This window comes from Neopelma chrysocephalum, unplaced genomic scaffold (assembly GCF_003984885.1).
Source record: "Neopelma chrysocephalum unplaced genomic scaffold, ASM398488v2 Primary Assembly neopelma1_66, whole genome shotgun sequence".
Classification (NCBI taxonomy): domain Eukaryota; kingdom Metazoa; phylum Chordata; class Aves; order Passeriformes; family Pipridae; genus Neopelma; species Neopelma chrysocephalum.
In genome coordinates, this window is record NW_020897725.1 from 9,429,823 (window position 1) to 9,452,242 (window position 22,420).

Genomic DNA, 22,420 nt, shown 5'->3' on the forward strand with positions numbered 1-22,420 from the left:
TTCCAGCAGGTTTGGCTGATCTAGGAGAGAGAAATGCTCTTTTGGTGATGTTTGTGGTGTTGTGCAATTTTGTCCAGCCCTTGTCCCAGAATGATTTGACCATGGGAGAAATAGTAGATCCCTGCGATGCAGAGAAAGATTGATGGTGCAAATGGCAAAGAAACAGAAATCCCACAGTCAGTATTTTCTATATACATGTGGGTGTCATGAGTTTAGCATGTAACTCTTGATTTTTGAGTCCTACATAGCTGTGCCTTTTTTTGGGACTTGGTAAGGTTGGTTGATACAACCTTCTTCTCTGTCAGGATGACATGTCCCTAAATGACACTGACACATCAGGTGTCTAAATTCTTTCTGTTAAAACAAGATAAAATTTGCTTATGTTCAATTTTAGATCAGGTATCGACTGAGCTGCTTTTGTGCAGAAATGTAGCTCGTCCAGTCATCCCTAGTCTTGTATTTCTGTAGGTATTGTCACCAGGTTCTGTCCTGTACTGCCTTTTCTAGCTGCTTGGGAAGGATTAACACTGTTCTACCTTTCAGACCATGAGCTCCTTTCCAGATTTCAAAGATGTAATTGAAGGTGGTTAGGGGAAAAAAAAAAAGGTTTCTTTTCATGTTTCCCCTGTTTTTGTGGTAGTGGAACACGCCAAATAACTCTGTAATTGTCAGAAAATTAGGTACCATATGAAAATTAGCAAACAAAAAGTCCACATTTTTAATATCCTCTTGGAATAGCTAATCTTGCAAGTGCACAGCAAATCATTATCTTGAAGATAATACTGTTTGATTAGCAAACTATTATCATCATATTTAAAATATTCCTCATATTGAACTCACTAGAGAATTAACACATTCTGAAAATGTGGTAATTTGTACTTAGTGGCTCTAAAGAGACTCTTCCTTGGGATGATGAAACAATACCAAGTATTTCTATGTTTGAAATGTCTGTATTTGCTTGTCTAATGAGTCAAAAGTGTGTAAGTGCCAGCTCTGCTAATTCAAGCAAAGCTCTGAAAGCTTTTGGGCAGTTCATCCTATCTGTTCAGCCCATCTGCCTAATCCTTTTTACTCAGCCCCAAGCCTGGACTCATCCGTGGTTTCAGCACAGGACTGAGGCAGAGAGAAAGTGTTGGCCAAATCTCAGTCCCCAGACTTTGTACTCCATCACCTTCCCTGTGAACTGGACTAATTTTGCATGGACAGCGTCCAGTGTCTCAAGGACCAGTCTAGCACCAAAGAATCCTAAACTTGTCTCTTCTTGCAACAGTATTTGGGATCTGACAAACTACTAGATTACAGACCATGAATATATTGCTGTCCTGAAAATCATGGGGCCTGACACCCTGCCTGGTAAGGCTATCCCCACTTCCACTCTCTGGTGTTATGAAGCTTGCTGGGACTTATAACAGCTTTTTTTCATTGATATGTGGACTCTGTACTTAGGGGAGACTAGTGTGGTAACTCATGCCTGCTCACATCCTGATGTGATGGAAGCAGTGGTGATTTAGTCTACATGGAGACAGGTATAAAACTAATCCACATCTCTGGATTCTGCTCAAGATTTGTATTTTTTGCCCTTTTTGGTTTGATTGAATGAATTAGAGAGGAGTTAGTGAGAGATAAGCCTCAGTGGAGCTGAGTGTGAGGAACTGGTACATTTCACAGGTGCAGGGACATGGCTGCTGAGGAAAGAAGGCTTTGGGAGATGGGGAGTTGGGTGATCATGTAAAGAGAGGTATGTAACTTCACGTGTTTTGGAGCAGGGGGTCTAAAGTGGCTGGTGCATCTAGTTAATCAAGTCTCCTGTTGAAGGTTTTTGTCTTCGAGGTCAGAAATGGGTTGATGTGCTGGTTTATGAACAGAACATTATGAATTTGGATGGTACTGTGAGAAGTGAGTGTCTCCTTGGCTCTGCAAAATTTGCATTTGGATGAGTCATGCCTCATGATGATAGTTCAGTGTTGACGGGCCACAGACCCTCTGAGCACATTCCTCGTGACCTGTTCCCTGCACACAAGTGTGACCAGGCCAGTGCTGTCTCTGTGCTCACTGACCCAAGGGACATCAGCAGAAAACATGGACAACAGAAGTGCTGCCACTGTACTGTCCCTGAGGTGTGGGGCTGGTTGGCTGGAGGGTCTCTGCAGCCCTGAAAGACCCCACACCTCTGCCCTTCACAAGGATTTTGTCTGCATGGCAAATAATAGACCCAGGAGGCAGGAGAAGAGGGCATCCCCTACCCTGTTTTCAGCCTGCCTCTATAGATCAAAGGCCAGTGCTCATCCAGAGTGAGGAATTTTGATTTCCAGGACCTTCTTTGAGGAACATGAGCTCTCCTCGGTCACCAGTGAATCACACTTTGATTAACACTGAAATCCTTGATAAAAGCATTTCGCAGACTGATGGGCAAACACAGCTGTTTTATAAAGGTTTGTAAGTAAAGTCGTAGATGGTAGATAATTTCCTGTCAAAGATCTAACTTATTACTGATTTATTTAAACTGGCTCAGAGTTTTTCATAGTGGTGGGCCAGGGAAAAGTCATGTAACATCAGCAGGTGAGAGCAGGGTCTAGAGAGAGCACATTCCTAAGAGACAGAGAAGAGGCAAGAGGATTAACACACAAAAGGACCATCTTACAAAGCATTGAATGAGAGAGAGAAAGAGGAAAAACAGCTGTAAAAGTACTAACAACATAGAGTGAGGTGCAACGCTGGGCTTGGTAGCATCCCTTGCATATTTGGAGATGCTTTCTCGCTCACCTAAACTGTCAGTTCCCTGCTGTCCTCCCTGCTGAGCTCTTCCTCCATGCTAACAAACACACACAGTTTTCTCCACGTACAATGCTGATTTCCAGCAGGAATTCAGAGAAGGCATTAGTGTGGCCATAACACACTACAGACTCAACCAGGCAAAGCATCTGAGGATTGGGACAACAGACAAATATAACCTGGAAGGATGGATCGTAATAAGACAAATCTTGTTCTACTTCGAGCAAAGAAATATTGAATATTGTTGGTATAAAATGATGAAAAATCCTCCATTCATGGGAGTGTTTGTTTTGCCTGAATGCCAGATTTACCCCTGGCCCGTACAAGATGCTTAAAAAGAAATTGCAGATAAGTCCTAATACTAGGGACATCACTACAGACCATCTTTGCTCCTCAGTTGGAAGAGGCTGATTTAATTTTGAAGCATTAGCTTTTAGCTGCTTCCAAAAATCTGTTGCCAGCATTAACCGTCTGAAATTTATGCTGTCTAAATTTCAAAGCCGTGTGTGACAAAAATTCCTAGAACTGTTGCCTGAAATACCTTATCTCTCAGCAGTGTGAATATTAGTAATATTAACTCTTACGATACATGTCACATTTGCATTGCTCTGCTTATTTGATATCTAATTTTCATTTATCATGGGCAAGTCTTTATTACTTTGTAACCGTATCTCTCTTGAAGTGACACTACTGTGATGACTGAAATACATGTTCAGATTGCAAATATGAAACCCTTATTGTCCTCCAGCTCAAAATCACAATTTTCATTTCAAACCATACTAAGACTCACAGGCACTGAAGGCACAGGTGCCACACAGCTGTAAGCAGAGAGAAATCCCATAAACTGACTCAGAGAATGTTTTCCTTCCTAATCTGATTTGGTTACAAATTCTCCTTCACCTCTACTGGATATGATAATCCTCCTCTGTTTATTTTAAGCTGAATGATATTAGTAGAATTCATTTTACTTAGAACTGTTGATCCAGAGTTCCCTGAACTTCTGAACTGGAGATTTTAATCCAGTTCGATTACCTTTATACACTCACGAAGACCTCTTATTAAATACCTCTCATTAAATACCTCTCTGTTACTCTGGGCTAACAGCAACTTGAAACCAATGTGTTTATTAGCTGTGCTTCAGTAGAACTCATTTTAATGTGGCAGGTAACCATGAAGTTTGAATTGTTTCCATTTTTCCTGTACAAACAGAGTTCAATGAGATATCAAGTAGTTCCCTCATGTCTTCACGCTTAACGGAGCAGAACAGAAGTTAAGAGAACAAAGAAATACAAAAAGGAAAGACCTTGAGTATGAATTTCCTTACCTTCATTCAGTTCCAACATCTAAAGGTCATCTCTCATTTTAAGAAGACCATCATGCACCAGCTCTAAAGAAATATTTCAAGTTAATGTGAAAATATGCCCGTGTTACAACTGCATGCTTCATTACATTGCTACAACTACATTTTTAGTTCAGATTTATTTGTGTGAGAATGCAATAAAATGCCATAAATATACATTTAATAAAAACACATTTCATTTGCTGCATTTCCACTGAGCGTTAATAACACAGCTGAGGTGGTTTCCTCCAAGTACGTGTGAAAACACCAAGATCTAGAATAGTTAATATCAACTTACCTAACTTCTCTTGACAAAGATTGTAATCTTCAGTGCCTATATGAAACTGGAGGTTATTGCCAGATCTTGATAAACACTTTGTGAAAAACTTTGAGTAGACAGGCTTGACAATCTTTCCTTAAAATCCTGTGAAAATTATCATCTTAATCCCTGAAGGACTAACTAGAGGTAACACAATCATAAGCACACAAAATGCCTGTTGAATCCCGCATGGAAAGGCTCTGTGGCAGGTCAGGTGGGTATTGGAAGCTCCTTTTGGCAGTAGAATTGAATTGTGGAGGATTTTTTTTCCTTTTTAAAGGAACAGCTCATCTTACTGCAGTTAGACCAACGCCACCTTTGATGGTGAGAGGTAGGCAAGGTTAAGCCCCTTTGGTAAAGCTTTAGCCATCCTTCAATTCAAACAAGGGACATTGTCACGATAACAGAGGTGAAACCAGAAGTGTGTCTTAAGTGTGGAACCTCGAAAGAAATAAAATGACAGTTAAAACAGAAAATTGCTTGGCATCACGGTGAAGTGGTGAGGAAGGGAGAGAGAGATCTGGTCACAACAATGACATAGGGCAATTTCAGTGATGCTGAGTGATGTTTAGTAGTACCCAGGAGATGATCACTGTTGGAAACAGTGGATAATATTCTGCTGCCATTTAATCTAGTGGACTGCAAGTGATTCCTCTGAAATCAGCGAGTTTAGATGCAAACTGTTAAAAGCCAGTGGTTGTCCATTCAGTAATTTTATCAGAAGCCACAAAACATTCCAATTTGTGAAATAACTCTCAACCTTGTAGCAATTAATAAAAGGAAAGCTAAGTGGATTCACAGTCAGTTTATGAAATAAAAAGTGCTTTAGTGATCAGGTGATGTGTGTGGTTGGGCTGTGTCTCTGTCTGCCCGAAAATCCTGCCTTCACCAAGAACTTCATAAGCTGGAAGGCAACTGCAGCCAATTTAATAGAGCTATAGCTGGTTAATTACATGCTTACACATGTCTGTGCACATGCATGCACAATCTTACCTTTGTTTTCTTTCACTCTGCCTTTCACGGAAAAGCATTATGCACTGGCATGTCATTGCATCCAAAATTATTTAATTCTATATTGAAGTTACTGGTGTGATAAAAGGAAAAATTTTGTGACTCGTGACTAAATGCTGCAGCTTGAGGAATATGGAAATACCTTTTCTTTGACAAGACTTACTTTTACTGACTTAATTACCAGTTGCTCAATATCACATCAAGAAGGCTGGGATGAAAGTCCTCTCTGTAACAGCTGACAAAACCAGGTATAGCCAGGAAGATGTGTGCACTGGGATCAGTTCCAGCCGTTTGATGTTTGGCTGTGAGGATAATTAGACTTTCAGCAGGTTTTGCCTCATGCTGCATTTTACCCTGGGACTCTGTAATTTTAACTTTCCTCAGCTGCCGAGCAATGCTCAGGTGACCAGGGAGGGGGCTATTGTTCAGCCCCAACTTTGACTCTTGGGGACAATGCTGTGTTCTCACTCAGAGCATCCCTCTGAGCAACTAGCTTTCTCAGGAGTATAGTCTTTACATGATTTCTTTTTCCAGCATCCCTTTGTGTGGCAGCACTGTGCCCATAACTCGCATCTCAAAATCCAGAAGAGGAAAAGAAGACATTTTTAGTGTCTCTTAGTAACAGAGTTATAATTCATATAAATTACTGAGCAAATGCATTCGTTTGCTGAAGGTTAGGCAGGTTAAGTCCCTGCTAACGCAATTCAAATAAACACACATTCAATGAAATGCCTGTGGTTTACCTATAAGAGAGAGGACAGTGTTGTATGATGTTCCAGTAAGGAGGGAGAAAACGAAATCTGAATGTTGGTGCTTTATCTCTCTGTGGGCTGAGGACACAGTGTGAAAGCAATGCATTATTTCTTCCTTCTGGCTTTTTCTTAGTCTTTTAAACATGTTTTAAACACCACATTTCTACATAGCAATTGCGATACGTGTGAGCGACTGCAAGGGCTCCAGACATACGTTCTTGTGATGGCATCACCAGCCACCATCCCCTCCCACCTGCTCTGTCCTGGTCTGCCACTGTCCTCAGGTAGCACCACCCTCCACCCTGGCTGAGGTATGTACCATCTGGGCCCTAAAAATGAGCTGTGGTACATGGAGTACTGTAGTACCTAAAGCATCTTGCAAACCTATCTTATATGCCTAGTAGGAAAACACATATCCAGCTGTGCCCTTCTCTCATCAGATGCTGATGTGCAATAGAGAAGGAAATGCTGATTTTAAATAAAGAACAAAGAAGCAAACCTAACTCAAGCTTACTCCAGAGGACTGAATTCTTATTTTCTGTTACATTTCCTTATGGTGTGGCAAATGTTTCTATGAAAGCACATTTGAGTAATTCGTTAATAAACTTTCTTTAGAAAAGTATCAATTGTGTACATTCCATTTGTTCTGAAAAAGCCTGATTGCAGTTCAACACTTCTCTGTTAGTCCTCTGCCATTACAAGTGTACAAGATATTTAGTTTATTTTATTAAGAAATTCACTAGCGCTATAAAGTTTATTTTCATCTGAATTTAACTTCACATGTTATCAATGTTCTTCTATTTTATTTATTTATGCAAAAGTTCTATTAAGGATAATTCTGTAAATGTAATTGTGTTTATTTGTCAGTCTTTTTTAGAAGAAGAATATTTCATCTCTTAAATCTGTATGTAAAACCATAGGATTGTTAAGGTTAGAAAAGACCTCTAAGATCATGGAGTCCAACCATTAAGCCAGCACTGCCAAGTCTATCACTAAACCACGTCCCCAAGTGCCACATCTACACATTTTTTAAATGTCTCTAGGGATGGTGATTCCACCACTTCCCTGGACAGCCTGTTCCAGTGCTTGACAACCTTTTCATTGAAGAAATTGCTCCTAATATCAAATCTAACCTCCCCTGGTGCAACTTGAGGCCATTTCCTCTTGTTCTGTCACTTGATGCCTGGGGAAGAGGCCAACCCCCACCTGGCTACAACCTCCTTTCAGGGAGTTGCAGAGAGTGATAAAGTCTCCCCTGGGCTTCCTTTTCTCCAGACTGAACAACCCCAAGTCCCTCAGCCTCTCCTCATAGGACTTGTGCTCCACACCCTTCCCCAGCTCTGCTGCTCTTCTCTGGACACGCTCCAGCACCTCAATGTCTGTCTTGTCATGAGGGGCCCAAAACTGGACACAGGATTTGAGGTGTGGCCTCACCAGTGCTGAGTATGGGGGGAGAAATCACTTCCTTGGTCCTGCTGGTCACACTATTTGAGATACAAGCCAGGATGTCCTTGGCCTTCTTGCCCGCCTGGGCACACTCTGGTTCATACTCAGTGGCTGTTGATCAGCATCCCCAGGTCCTTTTCCTCTGGGCACCTTTCCAGACACTCTTCACCAGCCTGTAGTGCTACCTGGGGTTGTTGTGACCCAAGTGCAGGACCCAGCACATTGCTTTGCTGAACCCTTTGGCAGGACTTTTTCCACTGCTACAGAACCCCAAATATATAGTTATAAATATAAACATGTATTTATTCCCATTCATAGAACTTTCTTTCAGAAAATGTATTTAGAATTGCAAATAATTCCTGCCCTTTATAACATTCTTTCTTTAATTCTTCTTATCAATATTTTGCTAAGATTGGTACTAACACCACAAAACTTCCTGAAAAGAATGAGCATTAAACTTTACAAGCATTCACTTTTATTGTTTTCAGTAAGAATATTTTGTATATTTGTTTGTCTAAAGCAGGAAACACTTTCTTTTGAAGTTTCTGACATTGTAAAACTTTTATGAATTCAAGCATATTCTTAGGGGAGAAAAAGAAGAAAAACTGGAAAAAAAAGGAGGCATGGAAATCGTGAAAATATGAAGGGATGAGAGGCATGAAGTCCGGGTGGTCTCCTTTGTTATCTGTTTGTTAGATACATCACATGAGATATTTACAGACCCACACACTAGTGTGCACTGCTTCTTTGGGGCTTCTAAAGATGTTAGCTCATGATCAAGCATTTGGCATTTGTAAATACAGAGTCTCATAAAGCTTTGATAAGATACAGAGAAGTTGCAGCTGTCCAGAACTTACTTAGGAAAATATTTATTGACCTGTCCAGCAATTTTATTTCTGTTAGGATATGTGCCAGACACATAACTGATCCCATCAAATCTGCCAAAACCTTCATAGCACATCTCACGTCTTTTTTCATGGTTCTTTGCTGTATTCTGCTGACCATCTACATCTGACACAAGGAAGCAGGATAAAAGCTGTGGTGCTGTCTCAAGCACACTGGGCTATCAGCCATCATCTTAGATGGCAATTTCTTTAAAGACAGTCTAGCTCTCCTGCTGCTCTGTGCCATGGGAATTGGCTTTCCTGATTCCATCTCTTCTCTGTGCTCCAAGAGGATGCTTTATGTTAATCAAGTGACCGTTTTACCCTGGCAAGTCTTAAAAATCAAAGCATCTTGAGAAGAAAGAGAAGGATACACTGAGAAACTTCCCGTCCTGACACTGTTGCTTGAGCTATACTGGATGCATCATATTTACCCTTTCTAAACTGTTAAGTCTAAGTCTTATTCTGCTTAGGAGGGGGACAATTATATAAGACCTCAGAAGTCCCATGTAAACATAAGCATAGCTTGCTGGAGGGAAAAACTCCCTGGATATAAGCAGGGCTTTGCCTGAGGATAGGTATCACACCTTGTTACCATTTTAGAATCTGTTTCTTAAAAGATCAGACCCCGTGCCTTACTGAAATCTAGTGATTTGTCAGGCTTCTGTATTTGGGTGACAGCTAAGGGGAAATGTCAATGCAATACATTTCAGTGCAGGTGAACAAAAGCTGAGTGGTTCACCCATTGTGTCTGTGAAACACTCATTTAAACGTCATTGCTGTGGCTGATGAGCAGCTGCTCTTCAGTTCAAGTTGGGACATTCACTGCTAAGTCACCAATGATGATGTGGGGTAATGTTGCCTATAAAAGTGAAGACATTTGAAGTACCTTTGTGTTTTCCTGGAAAAAAATGTAGGGAATAGAGAAAGTGCTAGTGTTGTACATAGTCTTCAGGGCCGTGTGGAAAACCGAACCCAAGACATTCAGAATTCCACGCTCTGGTGCATTGGATTAAAAAAAACAACAGAAACAACAGACTGTCAGTCTTTGGACAATATGATAGAACTTGGCTGTGAGAGCCTGGCACTCATCCTGTTTCTTATTGATTTATTATTTTATTTAAACAAATCCATTTAAAACTAAAAAACTAACTCAAAAGCACCACAACATGATGTTGCAGTACTAAAGGACTTTTTAATTATCCCCACTTTACAGGGATACAGAAGTGGGATAAGACACGGAATAAATGCTGAATAATTTTTTACTTACCACAAAAAATTAAGAAACCTTTTCTAGGTTGTATTTCAAGTGTTGAGCAGAGCAGGTTCTTTGGTGACAGCCAGGAAGCCACAGGGAATGCCTTGAAATTACCTCACTGAGTCCAGCTGTTTTGTGAAGAGGTGACTTTTGATGTGTTTCCCTTCCTGTCTCATTCAGACGCAAGACCACACAGAAATGCTGCAACACAACCAGGGGCAGAATTCAAGCAATTTCCCTGCAGAGGATATTCCATTCACTCGTGTGCCATTACTGTGCTCTCTATATATTTTGTTTGCAGTTTCATAATATTTTAGCATATTAATGTCTCTAATATGAATGTATTTTCCTACAGTTTTCATTTCCCCACAGACATATGCTCAAAGCCATATAAGTCACATGGACACTAAATCAAAAGAAGTCACAAACAGTGGGATCTACTGTGTACTGTATTAAAACAGGACTAGCTGTGGAAGCCAGACAAAACCTACTTGTAGCTGTGAGTTCAGTCTTGCCTAGATGAAGTCAAAAGAGTCTTTGTCAATGTCTCTGCTGGGGGTACATTTGACAATGTGTTCTTTGAATATGTGTGAAGATATTGTGATTTAAATGAAAATAAATCCATCCACATCATAATTGAAATTTCTATTTATTAATAAGTGGTGCAGTTTTTAAAGACAGAACATAAAAAAATCAGTTAAGAAGTATTGTTTGCATAATATATTGAAATAAACATATTAAAGTTGTTCAAATATTGGACAGTGCCAGAATAGAAATTACACATACTGTTTAAAAATTACAATAAATAATATTATAAAGAGCACTAAAGGCCACTTGTATAAAAGTTGTGTTCCCTTGTCAGCCAGAATCTGAAAAAGCATCTTTGTAGCATGGAGAAAATTTCAGTGAGCAAGGCACAAATACTAGTAATAATAAGATGCTATAACTAGAAAACAAAATGCAGTTGGCTATGTAACCTTCAGTCCCAGCGTGTTCTCGATGATGGAATAGGATCCCACTTTCAGTATTTTGTTTCACTTAACTTCAGAGGGAAGCTACTCAAAGCTGAATTTGGAAGAATCAATACTTAACAGCCTAAATAATCAGAAGCAAAACTGATACCCATGATCTTCATTCCCACAGTGCCCAGCTCAAAACACTTGAAAATGGCCCCTTATTCCTCTGTACCCCTGAAAATAGTCTTCCAGGGTGAACATCCACATTCAGCTGGGCTCCTGAAAAAGTGATATCCCACCAAATTCAGAAAATTTAGGTTTGCCCTCTTAGGCACCTAAAGCTTAATGGTGGGGGCTGTGGGGTGCAAGGAGTCAAGATCCAGCTCTTTCTCGCGTGCTCTTCAGTAAAGCAGGATGAATTTAGTTCTTACCTAAGCGGATATGATGCCTCTACAGCAACTGGGCTCCCAGCAGGGCTGAATTTGCTCCTTACTCTGAATTTTCTGACTGCTTTAGGCTGTGATCTTGCAAACTGGTTGGACCCCAGTGCTCGCCTGAAGGTCACGGGGCAGCGGCCCCGCTACGCGCGGGTTCAGGTCAGGTTGAGTTTGTGGTGCTCCTGGGCCACAACTTGGAGCAGAAAAATTTTAAACTACTTCCACTCTGAACCGTAACAATGCAGCAAACTTACAGATAAAAACAGAGCAAATATAGCCAAAGTCAGTTTAGGGACTTTTTAATCAATCTCTCCACGTGTTCAATTCCCTTTTATTTTGATGGGAGCCAAACTGATTAATTCAGTGCAGGGAAAAGCCAAGGCAGGGACAACTACCATTACCTGATTAGATTTTTTTTTTAAGTTTCCCTTAAATAGAGTATAAACCACATTTTCTATACCTGCATACTTCAACTAAATGTTCCCTTCTTCCTTAATCAGGTATTCCCAGTTTGAATCTAAAGTGAGGAACCTCAATTGATAATAATGTTGCAAAGAGAGGCACACAATGTAAACACAGATTCACCTTTTTGAAAACTTCCAGATGTGTGGCATTCACTAGGGACTGAAAATCAGTCTAAAAATGTAACCAAGAAGAATGTTTCCAGATCAGTGCTGTCTTTCACAAGGAAATTCACAAATAAAGGCAGATTAGGACTCTCCCATTGCATCAGTCTGAGAAGGTTTCTGACTTCAAGGAGAACAGAGAAAAGCTCCACACTTTCTTATTATGATAAATATCTCAAGGACTGAATTAAGACTCATCAAAGAGTGGATTCCAGTGGTTAGTTCTCTTTTATATTAACCACATGTAAACAAAGTGTTAGCATCACTTGAGATGCTAGAAAGATCTGACCTGAAGAGCATTGGTAGCTCTTAAACTGAACCATCACACAGAAACAGAAGGTATAAATCTAATTAATTTCTATTGTGAATACTGTTGTTGACCCAGAGAGCTCTCTCAAATGAAATTGTGAATTGCATGTGGAAAAAAATCCTGACCTTCTAAATGTTACCAGAGTCACACATAGTTTATTTTGTTTTGTCCAGTATCTATGGCAGGCACATAAACTGCAGTTCAAAGGTGGATGCACTCTGTGGACTCATCTGAACTGCAGTCTGATGAAGTTTGTGTGCACATCCCAGATCAGGGATGGTCTCCAGATCTCACCTGGCTGATGACACCTTGACACATTGTCATCATCACAGACAGCAGAACTGATGCACATCCTGTTTTTAATCCAGATGATGTAGAGGGCAGAGAGCTGCTAAGCACATCACCCTTCTGAACAGAGCAGCGACTGGTTTCAGTGTGAAGAAGTGTGTAGGAAAAAATAAAATAAGCCAATCAGATCTTCCTTGTCTCATTTCTTGGGTCTTCTCCACAGATTCCACAGATGTCCCTTGCAGAGGGTCTTGTTGAGTTTACCACCAGTGCTTTTTAAGAAGAGGCAGACCTCATCTGGCCAGTTAGCACATCATTAAATATTTCATGATGTGGCTGGTAATACCTGACCTGGTGCCTTTAAGCTGCATACAGCAAATTGGTGATTACAGCCCATAAAAAACACTAACTTAAAGGCAGTTGAGCTTGTAAGTGTACAGAGTGCAGGGCAGCCCAAATCCTGCTTTCTCTGGGGCTGCACTCTGTGTGCAGGTGAAGACTCATCCAAGTCTCTACCCTTGCTTGGATTTTTTCTTGGAAGGAACATACCTTTATAATGAGGCTATTTATGGATTTTCAGCCAGATTTAATACTGAGTGAAGATTCCTTTTATATCACCTGGCATGGGAAAGAATAGAAACTTGAACTGAAGAATTTAAGTGGGAATTGGACAGGGAACTGCATGGCACAGCCGCTGTCAAAGACAGTCACAAACAAATTTCTCAGATTGTACCTGCTTTTTGGCTGCCTTGATTTTTGATTGCTCCGATCTAGAAAGCATTTTAAGAAGGACCAAACTCAGATGAAATCAGTAGGAATGACAGGCCCTTTACAAATAAGCAGGCTTGTATAGCATACACTTACACCAATTTCAGAAGTGTATCAATGTCAAAATAATTTTTCATTGTTTTTCATTCTCTTGTTGTGTGAGGGTTAAATCTCACGAGTTGCCACAGGCATCTATTCCTATATCAGAAAGCCTGCAGCAGGTGCAAAACAGGTATTTCCACGAATCATCAAAGGCCAAAGAATTCTTCTCAATATACCAAATTATAATCAGTTTGTCAGTTAGTTTTATTCTCTGCAAATTTAGCCATAAAAATTGCCCCAAACAGAGATTATCTTTCATGTCAATGGCTATTCTGTCAATTAAGTAATTATCAAAATTTTGCCTCATATCATCATAGTTACCAGCCTCAGAACAGCTCCATGGACTCAGGCCAGTCTTCAAAGGCTGTAACTGGTCTGCATGATTTACTCCACTAACAACAGCAGTTTGTTCTCCCTGAAGATCCATCCCAAAAGGATGCAGCATGATTTACCAGAAGAAGCAGATGAAGTAAGAAGATCCTAATCCTTTGCATGTCTCTTCCAATACAGAATAAACAATGAAGATAAAGGCAATGCCTACACTGGAAAGGAACAGAAGCCCCCTGGATGGAATTACTGCTAGGAGATGTCAATGATGCCAAGGAATTGAACGTGAAGTTTCCTATGGTGGGCAAAACCCAACAAAATATTGCCTATTCAAATGCACTCTATCCAGGTCTGTTCAATACCCAGTAAGTACTGGGAAGCCCAGTAATGTGTTCTTGTGCTCTGACTGGATGTGCAAAGGATGCTCAGTTATGCAGCTGCAGTATAATACCAGCAGTCACTACAGAAAGACCACTTTCTAACATCTTACATGAACCAAATGCTTGTGTCTTTGTTGGTCAGTGCTCTGGCCATTGTGTGGAGTGACAGGGGTCGTTCTTGACAGGAGCCATGGCAGAGAGGCTGCACCTTGGGTCAGTGGGGTAGAGGTGAGAGCCTTCCCACTGATTGTGGGTGTCTCTGATCATTTGACATCTAAGCAAGTCACCCTCTACTCCCTGTGAAGCTGGTAGTAATTTGGTCATTGTAGATAAATGAGTTAAAGGTGAGATTAATCTCATTCTAAAGCTGACATGTGCCTTGTGTCTTGTACCTTGTGTTCACTGACTGCACTGCTTAATTTCCCACCAGCTGTAAAGAGTATACAGCCATCAAACTTGAAATCAAATGGGTGTTATTTTATGGACACCTTAATTGACACAGGTAAGACCTGCACAGGATATTCAGATAGGCTTAGTTTCACTAGCTTTTTAGGTACTACATTCCCACTGGTGAGATCTTTGATTCGTTTCTTCCCAGTGGGTTGAATGAATTTCCTGCTCTCCCTCAATATAATATCCAGTTTCTGTGAAAATAATATTTGGCCAAGGCTTAGGGAGCATCCTTACCCCTCTGCTGCTCAGGGACAGGTGACAAAAATGGTGTTTATTTATTCATACATTGATCTTAAATATGGCAAACATTCATGGATTTGGAGCAGTCTATTTCCAAGAGAAGCAGTAAACAGAGAAACGGATCCTGGCAGCATCCCACACTGTGGGACTCACAGAAGATAGAGTAATGATATTCTGCACATCTGAAGAGCTCAAAGCACTTTGCAAATATTAGTGACTTGAGCCTTACAACCTGTGTTTATGTGTGGAAGTATAACTCCCAATTAACAGATTGGGAAACTGAGGCAGAGTTACATTATGCATCTTACTTAGCAGCACACAAATCAGTAAAAGAGTGGAGTGTATAAACCTGGAGTTCCCTACACTGACTAACCTTATTTTTTGAACAGAAAGAAAATTTGGCCCCATAAGTAACAAATTGACTTAGCGAAAGATTTTCTATAAAATAGCATTGCAGTCACACTTTGAGCAATTTTATAAACACTAGTGAAGATTTTCGAAGTAGTTTGAGGGATTTATATTTACATTTTACAATAAATAAATAGCTATGATCAATCTCAGAAGGTGGCTTTGATGATTTAAAATTCTACCCTTAATTTAATTTCAGCATTGTATTTCGGGGGTAATTATATAAGAAATCACATGAGAAACACTTAGTTCAGAAACCTATTTCAATAAGGTCATACTTTGACTCAGCTTTTTCCCTGCTTTTGATATTAGAAGTTCTTGGCTAGGTTGGTTAGAGATTGACTTATAATGTATTAATCATTTTTCAGTATGTTTCCACAAAGGGATATTGCTCCTGAAAATACTTTTACTTTGCTGCTCTGTTTACAAAATGTAGCAAGGACCACCATATCTTGCCTGTTATCAATTCACCATTGTTGTATTGAAGAGTATCAGATAGATATGTATCATAGAAGAAATCAGCTGTACCATTTATACAGGGTAAAGTCATGCAAACCATGCTCAAAACTAAGCTCCTTAGTTTTGGTAGCATGAAAAAAACTGCATTATTAAATCGTATGAAATGGTGCAGAATGACTACCACTAATATCACATGCATCTTATGCAGCCATTGGTGTTTGGAACTAGTAAGCTTTGGGTGTAGAGTAAGTGAGATATACAAAGTATGCTTACATTACACGGAGAAGTCAACCAGTGACTGCCCCCACACGCACTTTTAGACTGGCTTGTTTGAAGGGGTCCATATTGAATCTGAAATCCCATCTCCTGTAGAAGACAAAGGCATGGAGCCACTTGGTGTGAAAGGGTCTGTGTCTGTGTCTGTCTCCCCCTCTGCTAGGTAGCGTTTCTCTCTCATCCACGCCGATCCCCCGTTGGGGCCAAACGGGAAGTCGTCCCTCTCCTGGGAGATACTGAAGCCACTTGGGGAGCGCTCGAGTTCCTCGTGGTTGACTGATAGAAGGGACAATGGAGTGTCACTGTCTCTTGTTAGGCTCCTTCTCTGCCTTGGAGACACCTTGTCTGAATAAGGGCTTTGTAGGTCTCCTTGGGAGTGGTAGCTAACCTGGGAGTCCATCAGCGTGAATATAGGCAGAACTGTTGGCCTTTCTGCATATGAAGTTGAGGAAGGTGTGGCTTGCAGTTTGCCAGAGTTTTGCCCACCTGTTGATAAAGGTTGTGAATGAGTTGTATGACCTCGAGCTGAGAAACCATAAGGACTGACTTTGTTGACTGGAACCTGCTGGAAGTTGTAAGGAGTTTCACGAGCACACTGCTCAGTGTATTTATATATTATTGTTTTTAATTCAGAATATTTGTTTTCTTCTCTCTTCTCCCTTGCAGGAGAAGCAGTTTCTTTCAATGGACTTATCTCAGCGACTTGTATTTGCAGCTGTTCCATATGATGCATATGCATATCAACAAGAAAATCCAGTTTCTTCCCCATGTCATTTACCTGAAAAATACCAATGTCATGACATTGCATCACGTTAGTTGTTCAACAAGAGAATCTATGTTTCCATACATGCACTGCCTCCAGCAATGGTGTGTTGTCATCTTTATTGGTCATGAAGGTAATTACAGGATAATCATGACCTTCCCTCACAAGCTGGACTGCAGTGGATGCCAGCTTATCCTCTAACTGCCTCAGAATAAGACCTGTCCCTATGAACTGTGCCAAAAAATATCTTAGTGTAGCTGGATATTTAACAGTCCAGTATCCACCAGCAGTTGGGACCCCTGGTGGCCTAGTGTTTAGGATGTGGCACTCTCACCGCTGTGACCCTGGTTCGATTCCTGGTCCCCCGGGCAGATGGAGCTTGTTAGCCCTGTAAGGCCATCCATCTATGAGAAGGGCACTCTAAACAAACCTACGTCCTGAGGACCTCACTGCCATTGTCCAAGCTTGCTTGGCCCCGGCAGATGAACCTTAGGATTAAAGGGTGGGCTCAGTTCAGCGCATGCTGTGTCTCACCTAAAAAATCCATTGCGCAGGCTGGAAAGGTAAAAGACCTTTCCCAAAATCTTCGTTCGCGAAGACTGGCCATACATACAGATCCACCAGAAGTCTACAGCGTTATTACAAAATCTTGATACCATATGGTAAATAGCCATTACCAAAATACAACATATGGAAGTACCTTTGCAGACAGACCTATTCTCTAACTCTTAACAGTCCCACAACATTAGGGTTACATATCAGGACTCATTCCCTTTCTCTTTTGATAGGGCCCAAAAATACCTTTGGGAGCAATCATTTTGAGTGCCAGACCCTGCAGAAGAAGGGGTTGCTCATAACAGAGCACCAGGTGTGATGAATATGGCGTTTAGGGAAATGAAAAAGTCCCACTTAAACGTCATGGTTAGGATCTTCTGCCATATATAATGATATTGATTCAACAGGTTTCAAAATGCACACTTCCCAGGTAAGTAAATTCTATCATGAAAAACTAACAACCAGCAGTAGAATTCTTCCTGGGTCAGCCAGAGTCATACAGAAATTATGTCAGCTCTACCATTTCTGTACAAGCACCTCAGCCTCCATCATTGTCATGAAACTACATACCTGTCGTTCAACTTTAACAAATTTGCCCATCATACTTTGGTCTTCAGTGTCTGCTGTAGATGCTTTGGCTACATACGGATCATTTCTACAAAGAATTAATAACTCTAATTAGTGCTCAATTTTTGCATCACAGTAAGCAATTTCTATCAGAAACAATTCACATCTTGGTGATGCATTCTTATACACCCTCGGAGACCAGTTAGTTATTTATCATAAAAACAAGAGTAAAAATTCTATGTGATTCTAATTCAATTCTAAAAATTGTACTCTTGATTTTTAATTTAATTTTTTTTGTTCACGATTAAGATAAAAATTAAGAAAAAACAAAAGCCAAAAAATTCAAAATAATGTTGAAATTGATCTCTGACTTGGCGGAATAATTTCAGGCTTGTGACAAATATCGAGATAGTCTAGTTAGTGGGTCTGCAGATGGCCATGTGTTTTCAAATCTAATTCTTTATAATTAGTGTATTTAGAGACTGAATCTGAGTTTCAAGGATGAGTGTGTTTTTTTTCTCGATTTCATTAAACCAAATAATAAGTGGCAGAGACTGGAAATGCTGAAAAGAGACAGTCTGGCAGCAGATTCCAGAATGAATTTTCATCTATGCAATTTCTTCCTTCCTGTCCACCATAGGGACAAACTTCAGGAGGTAAGAAGATGATCTCTAACTAAAGAGCTTTGATTTATAACTTCATGGGAGTTAGGCAGCTCATGATCAAGTTAAAACTTTATCAAATGGTTTCTAAACCAACCTCAAAGGAATCTGTGTCTTCCCACAACCTATGCCAAAGTTTAGGAAAACAGTTTCTAAGCACTTGCTCTTTAACATGAATTGTAACAAATACACTCTAAAACTTTTAACAGGTCCAGTTCTTCGCTTTCTGACAAAATCCAAAATATAGCTGTGATCTTACCAGAGCAGAAACTATAACTAAAATATGTCAGATTTTCCACACTGAGTTATTAGTGATAAGGGCTCATTCAGTTTTTGCAATCTGCTTCATTTCCGAAATGATCACTGTCTCTTCCATATGCTTAGGTCTCTCTCTTCCCATTTACATGGGTTCAGATTTTTTCCAGGGTGGATAATTTATTTTCTGTAAGATTGCTTTTGTTCTGAGCAACTACAACAGCTTTGGGGACAGATTGTTGACGGTCTTATGTGGTTCTTGATTGGTATTTATTGACAGATTGATAGTTGTAAACAACAGAAGAAATGTCATTTATTATTGAATTCTTGCTACCAGGAATGCAGCAATACAATAAGATGCTGCAACTTTCACACCCAGAAACCTGATATTACAATTTATTTTGTTTTAAAAGAAGCAGCATTAAAAATCTTTGCTTGGCATTTGGTGGGGGCCATAATGAAGCTTTTTTCACTTTGGAAAGATAACTAGTTTACTTTCAAACTATTGTTAATTTCAAGCTTTTAAGTGAGTTTACTAGTTGAATGTTAGAAATTCAGCACATCAGCAATCAAATGTGTGTAATTACTTTAAAATCATATTTCCAAACTGTGGAGAAGCTGACCTAGACAAATAAGAAGCCATTGTTTAGATTTCCATCATACTTTGTTTTTAGGGAAGGTAGTGACTTTCTGGCTCAACATTTACCCACGTGGATATCTTACAGCAACATATGCTCTCAGTATCATCACTATAACTGTGGATGAATAAAGGTCATGTTTATTGGTATGAATTAACGTGTTATTTCTGTATTGGGCTGTGCTAAATACTAGGCATAAAAAAATTCACCTGGGAGACTGTTGTGAAGGGTAAGAAAAAGCTCCTCCTTTTTGGGATTTCTTATGCTTGGGAGTAGATGGAGGTCCAGGTGTAAAAATCATATCTACTCTGAAAAAAAGAAAAGTGCAACTGCATAAGTCCATCTCCAAATGCTAACACATGACAGAATATGCTATACATCTCTGAAGCAAAGATTCAAAAAGAAAGCAGGTGTTGATTTGGTAATATACTGAGGGTCATGGTGTGTTTGTTCTGTTCCGGGTCCACAACCAATACATTGAATTGCAATTACATGGTAATTTTATGGCAATTAAGTAATGGTCTAGCTCACAGTTTCCAAACTTCAACATTTGAAACACATGACTTCTTTTCCTTCAAAGGAGCCAAACAGCATGATTGTCAAAAAATCCCCAATAGCAGCTGCTGTTAAAAATGTCAGGAGACCCATCAGGTTCTTTGCTGGATAATGAAAATCAGAACTTGGTGAAAGGTAGAATTCCTTAAATTCTTAATAAATCAAGGACATTTTGGCAGTTGCTGTACCTAATTGTCCAGTAATATTTTTGTATTTACTATTTTTTTTTTTTAGTTTGAAAAACGTATCTTTAAATGAAGTTTCACAGTGAATCCTACTTGACTTTTTATTTGGCACAAAAGCAAAAGGATTGTTTGGAAGGCTCCAGCTCATTTAATTACACTCTTTTACTATATCAAAATGTTCTTTCATTTGGCATATCCAGCTGCTCAGGTGCAAGCAAGTCTCTGTTCTTTCAGCCCACACCCCAAACTGACCAGATACCAGTCAGCACTAGTCACTAGTGCACAGACCAGCTGTCTGTATGATCAGACAATCCATGCAGGTACATTGCATGGCTTCACAGTGCCCCATGGAGTTTTGAAAATGGAACTTGAAAAAGCTCAAGGCAAGCCTCACAAAGATAGCTAGATATTGGCCAGGCCCCCAAGCACTGCTGAGACATCAGTCCATGTCTCTTCAAACTCGATGGCACCTTGCTATTCATAAACTCACCAAGTAGGATGCACCTCCCTGGTTGTGTCCAGTTGCAATCAGTGGAGATCCAGCCAACACAGTGAAGAAAATTTGTGGGACAGGAAGGGAGATTCAGCTGCCCACATGAACGCATCTGGTTTAAGCAGGGATTAGATGGGCCATAAAGCACAACTGTGCTGACCAGCTCTCTATTAACCATAAGAGGAATCTCACGTGGTTTTGCAGGATTATGTTTTTTCTTAAAAGACCTCTAAAAAGGTCTTCCCTGTATAGATGCAACATGGCTGTTGAAATTTTGCAGTTCTGCTACTGGTGATTATTTATGGTGTTGCTGAGTTGAACACCAGGCTGAGGCTGTGCTGTGATTCTTGCCCTGACTGCCTGGAATGTGACTTCATTCCCCAAAGCTCTGACATAACCACTGTGTGAGATGGACCTAATCATGTCAGGCACTTTTAGTGCTGCCAGGAGTCAAGAGAGTATCTAAGAGGTGCTGTTGTCCAAAATCATGCAACACCTCAGTCTGAGGTAATGGAAGGATCTCTAGTATAAGACATATAGAAAGAAGTTTTTCTAGAGCAATAATAGTGAGGTAGGAACCAGACATGTTATATACTTGAAAAAGAGATAGCCCAGTACGTGGAAAATCACTTTGAAATAAGAAATTACAATGTCCAACAAAAGGACCAGAGCAGCCTTACAAAGCCAATGTCTGAATATGCAGCAAGGGTTGCTCTTCCTCAGCCCACTCATGAGAGAAATTGTCTGTGTGGCATTTTGCTGCTCAGAGTGACTGGGGGCCTCAGGGGACTGTGCTGGGACTGAGCTAAAGAGCTACACACGTGCACACACGTACACTCAGGCCCAGACAACCTCAGGGCCTCAAGCTCTGACCTGTGCTCATGGCTCAGGGTGTGAGCAGCACAAACTTTTGTAGACATTCCTCAAAAGCGCATTGTGATGAACCGACTCTGTGAGGAAACAACTGTGGGGGAAGATTGACTTGAACAGTCACAGAGGCCATTTGTTTTTCAGTTATGTCAATTTGCACCTGAGCGAAGGGGATGTGAAACCTTCTGTGCTGAGGCATTTTTGCACTTGTATGAGATGTTTCACTAGGCACAGGTCAGCAGAGAATCCAGCCCAAAGAAAAGCTCATGTAGAACAGCTATTTCTTTTATTTATCATCTATAATATATGGAAAAGGAGAGAAACTTGATCCAGATCAAAGAAGGTCAGGAAATTCACAAGACTTTAATGTCCTTGTTCTAAATCTGAGCCAGTGGTCTCTTGCTGCAGTTATCCCTGCTAGCTACTCACTTGCTTTTTTTCTTTGGGAAAAAGTTTTCTTATGGACCAGCTACACTATGCAAAGTCATAGCTTCCGAGTGACCTTACACAAATAGGCCGAGTATGCCTTTATTTTGCCAGCAAAGCTAAACGTTTTCAACCATTAACCAGAAGATTCTTACCTTGCCTGAAGGTATTTTATTCTGGAAAGCATATCAAGATGCCCTGCTGAGTATTGCTCTATCACATCCTTTACATCATAAGGCCTCAAAGTCTCCTTGAATTTTTTTTTATAGAGACGAAACTGTAGTATTCTGCATAATAAACAGAAAAAAATATTAATTTATTATATAAACTCCATAATGATAATTTCCAGTTTCATCAAATAATTGATAAATACACTGGGTGTTTGGAAATTGAGCACTTTATTTCCAAACAAGTCAATAAAATATAAGCAGAGAATCTCTAACATCATACCACATTTGGAAATACTTAATAGTTGGCTTTTCATAATTAATACGCTAAAACAAATGGTTAAAAGCTACAGAATCTTATTTGGAGTTTGAATTTGAACAATATAAGCCATGGGAGATTTTGAAGCTGTGAAGTTGAAGTTGCTTTTTAATGCTTTGGCCCATTATAAAGCTAATTTATAGTATATGTAATG

At 40.0% G+C, this 22,420-nt stretch overlaps 1 protein-coding gene across 1 annotated transcript in view; it reads right to left on the minus strand.

Annotated features, from left to right (window-relative positions):
• Window positions 1-10,411: 10,411 nt before the first annotated feature.
• Window positions 10,412-22,420, minus strand: part of KCNQ3 (potassium voltage-gated channel subfamily Q member 3) — a 200,207-nt gene continuing 188,198 nt past the window's right edge. Inside the window, exons 15-18 of the mRNA XM_027684389.1 lie at window positions 21,936-22,067; window positions 19,461-19,559; window positions 17,700-17,784; window positions 10,412-16,589 (exon numbers count right to left, since the gene is read on the minus strand). Of these exons, the coding sequence (XP_027540190.1) occupies window positions 15,852-16,589; window positions 17,700-17,784; window positions 19,461-19,559; window positions 21,936-22,067 (1,054 nt within the window). The 3' untranslated portion in view covers window positions 10,412-15,851. The remainder of the gene's footprint in view (window positions 16,590-17,699; window positions 17,785-19,460; window positions 19,560-21,935; window positions 22,068-22,420) is intronic.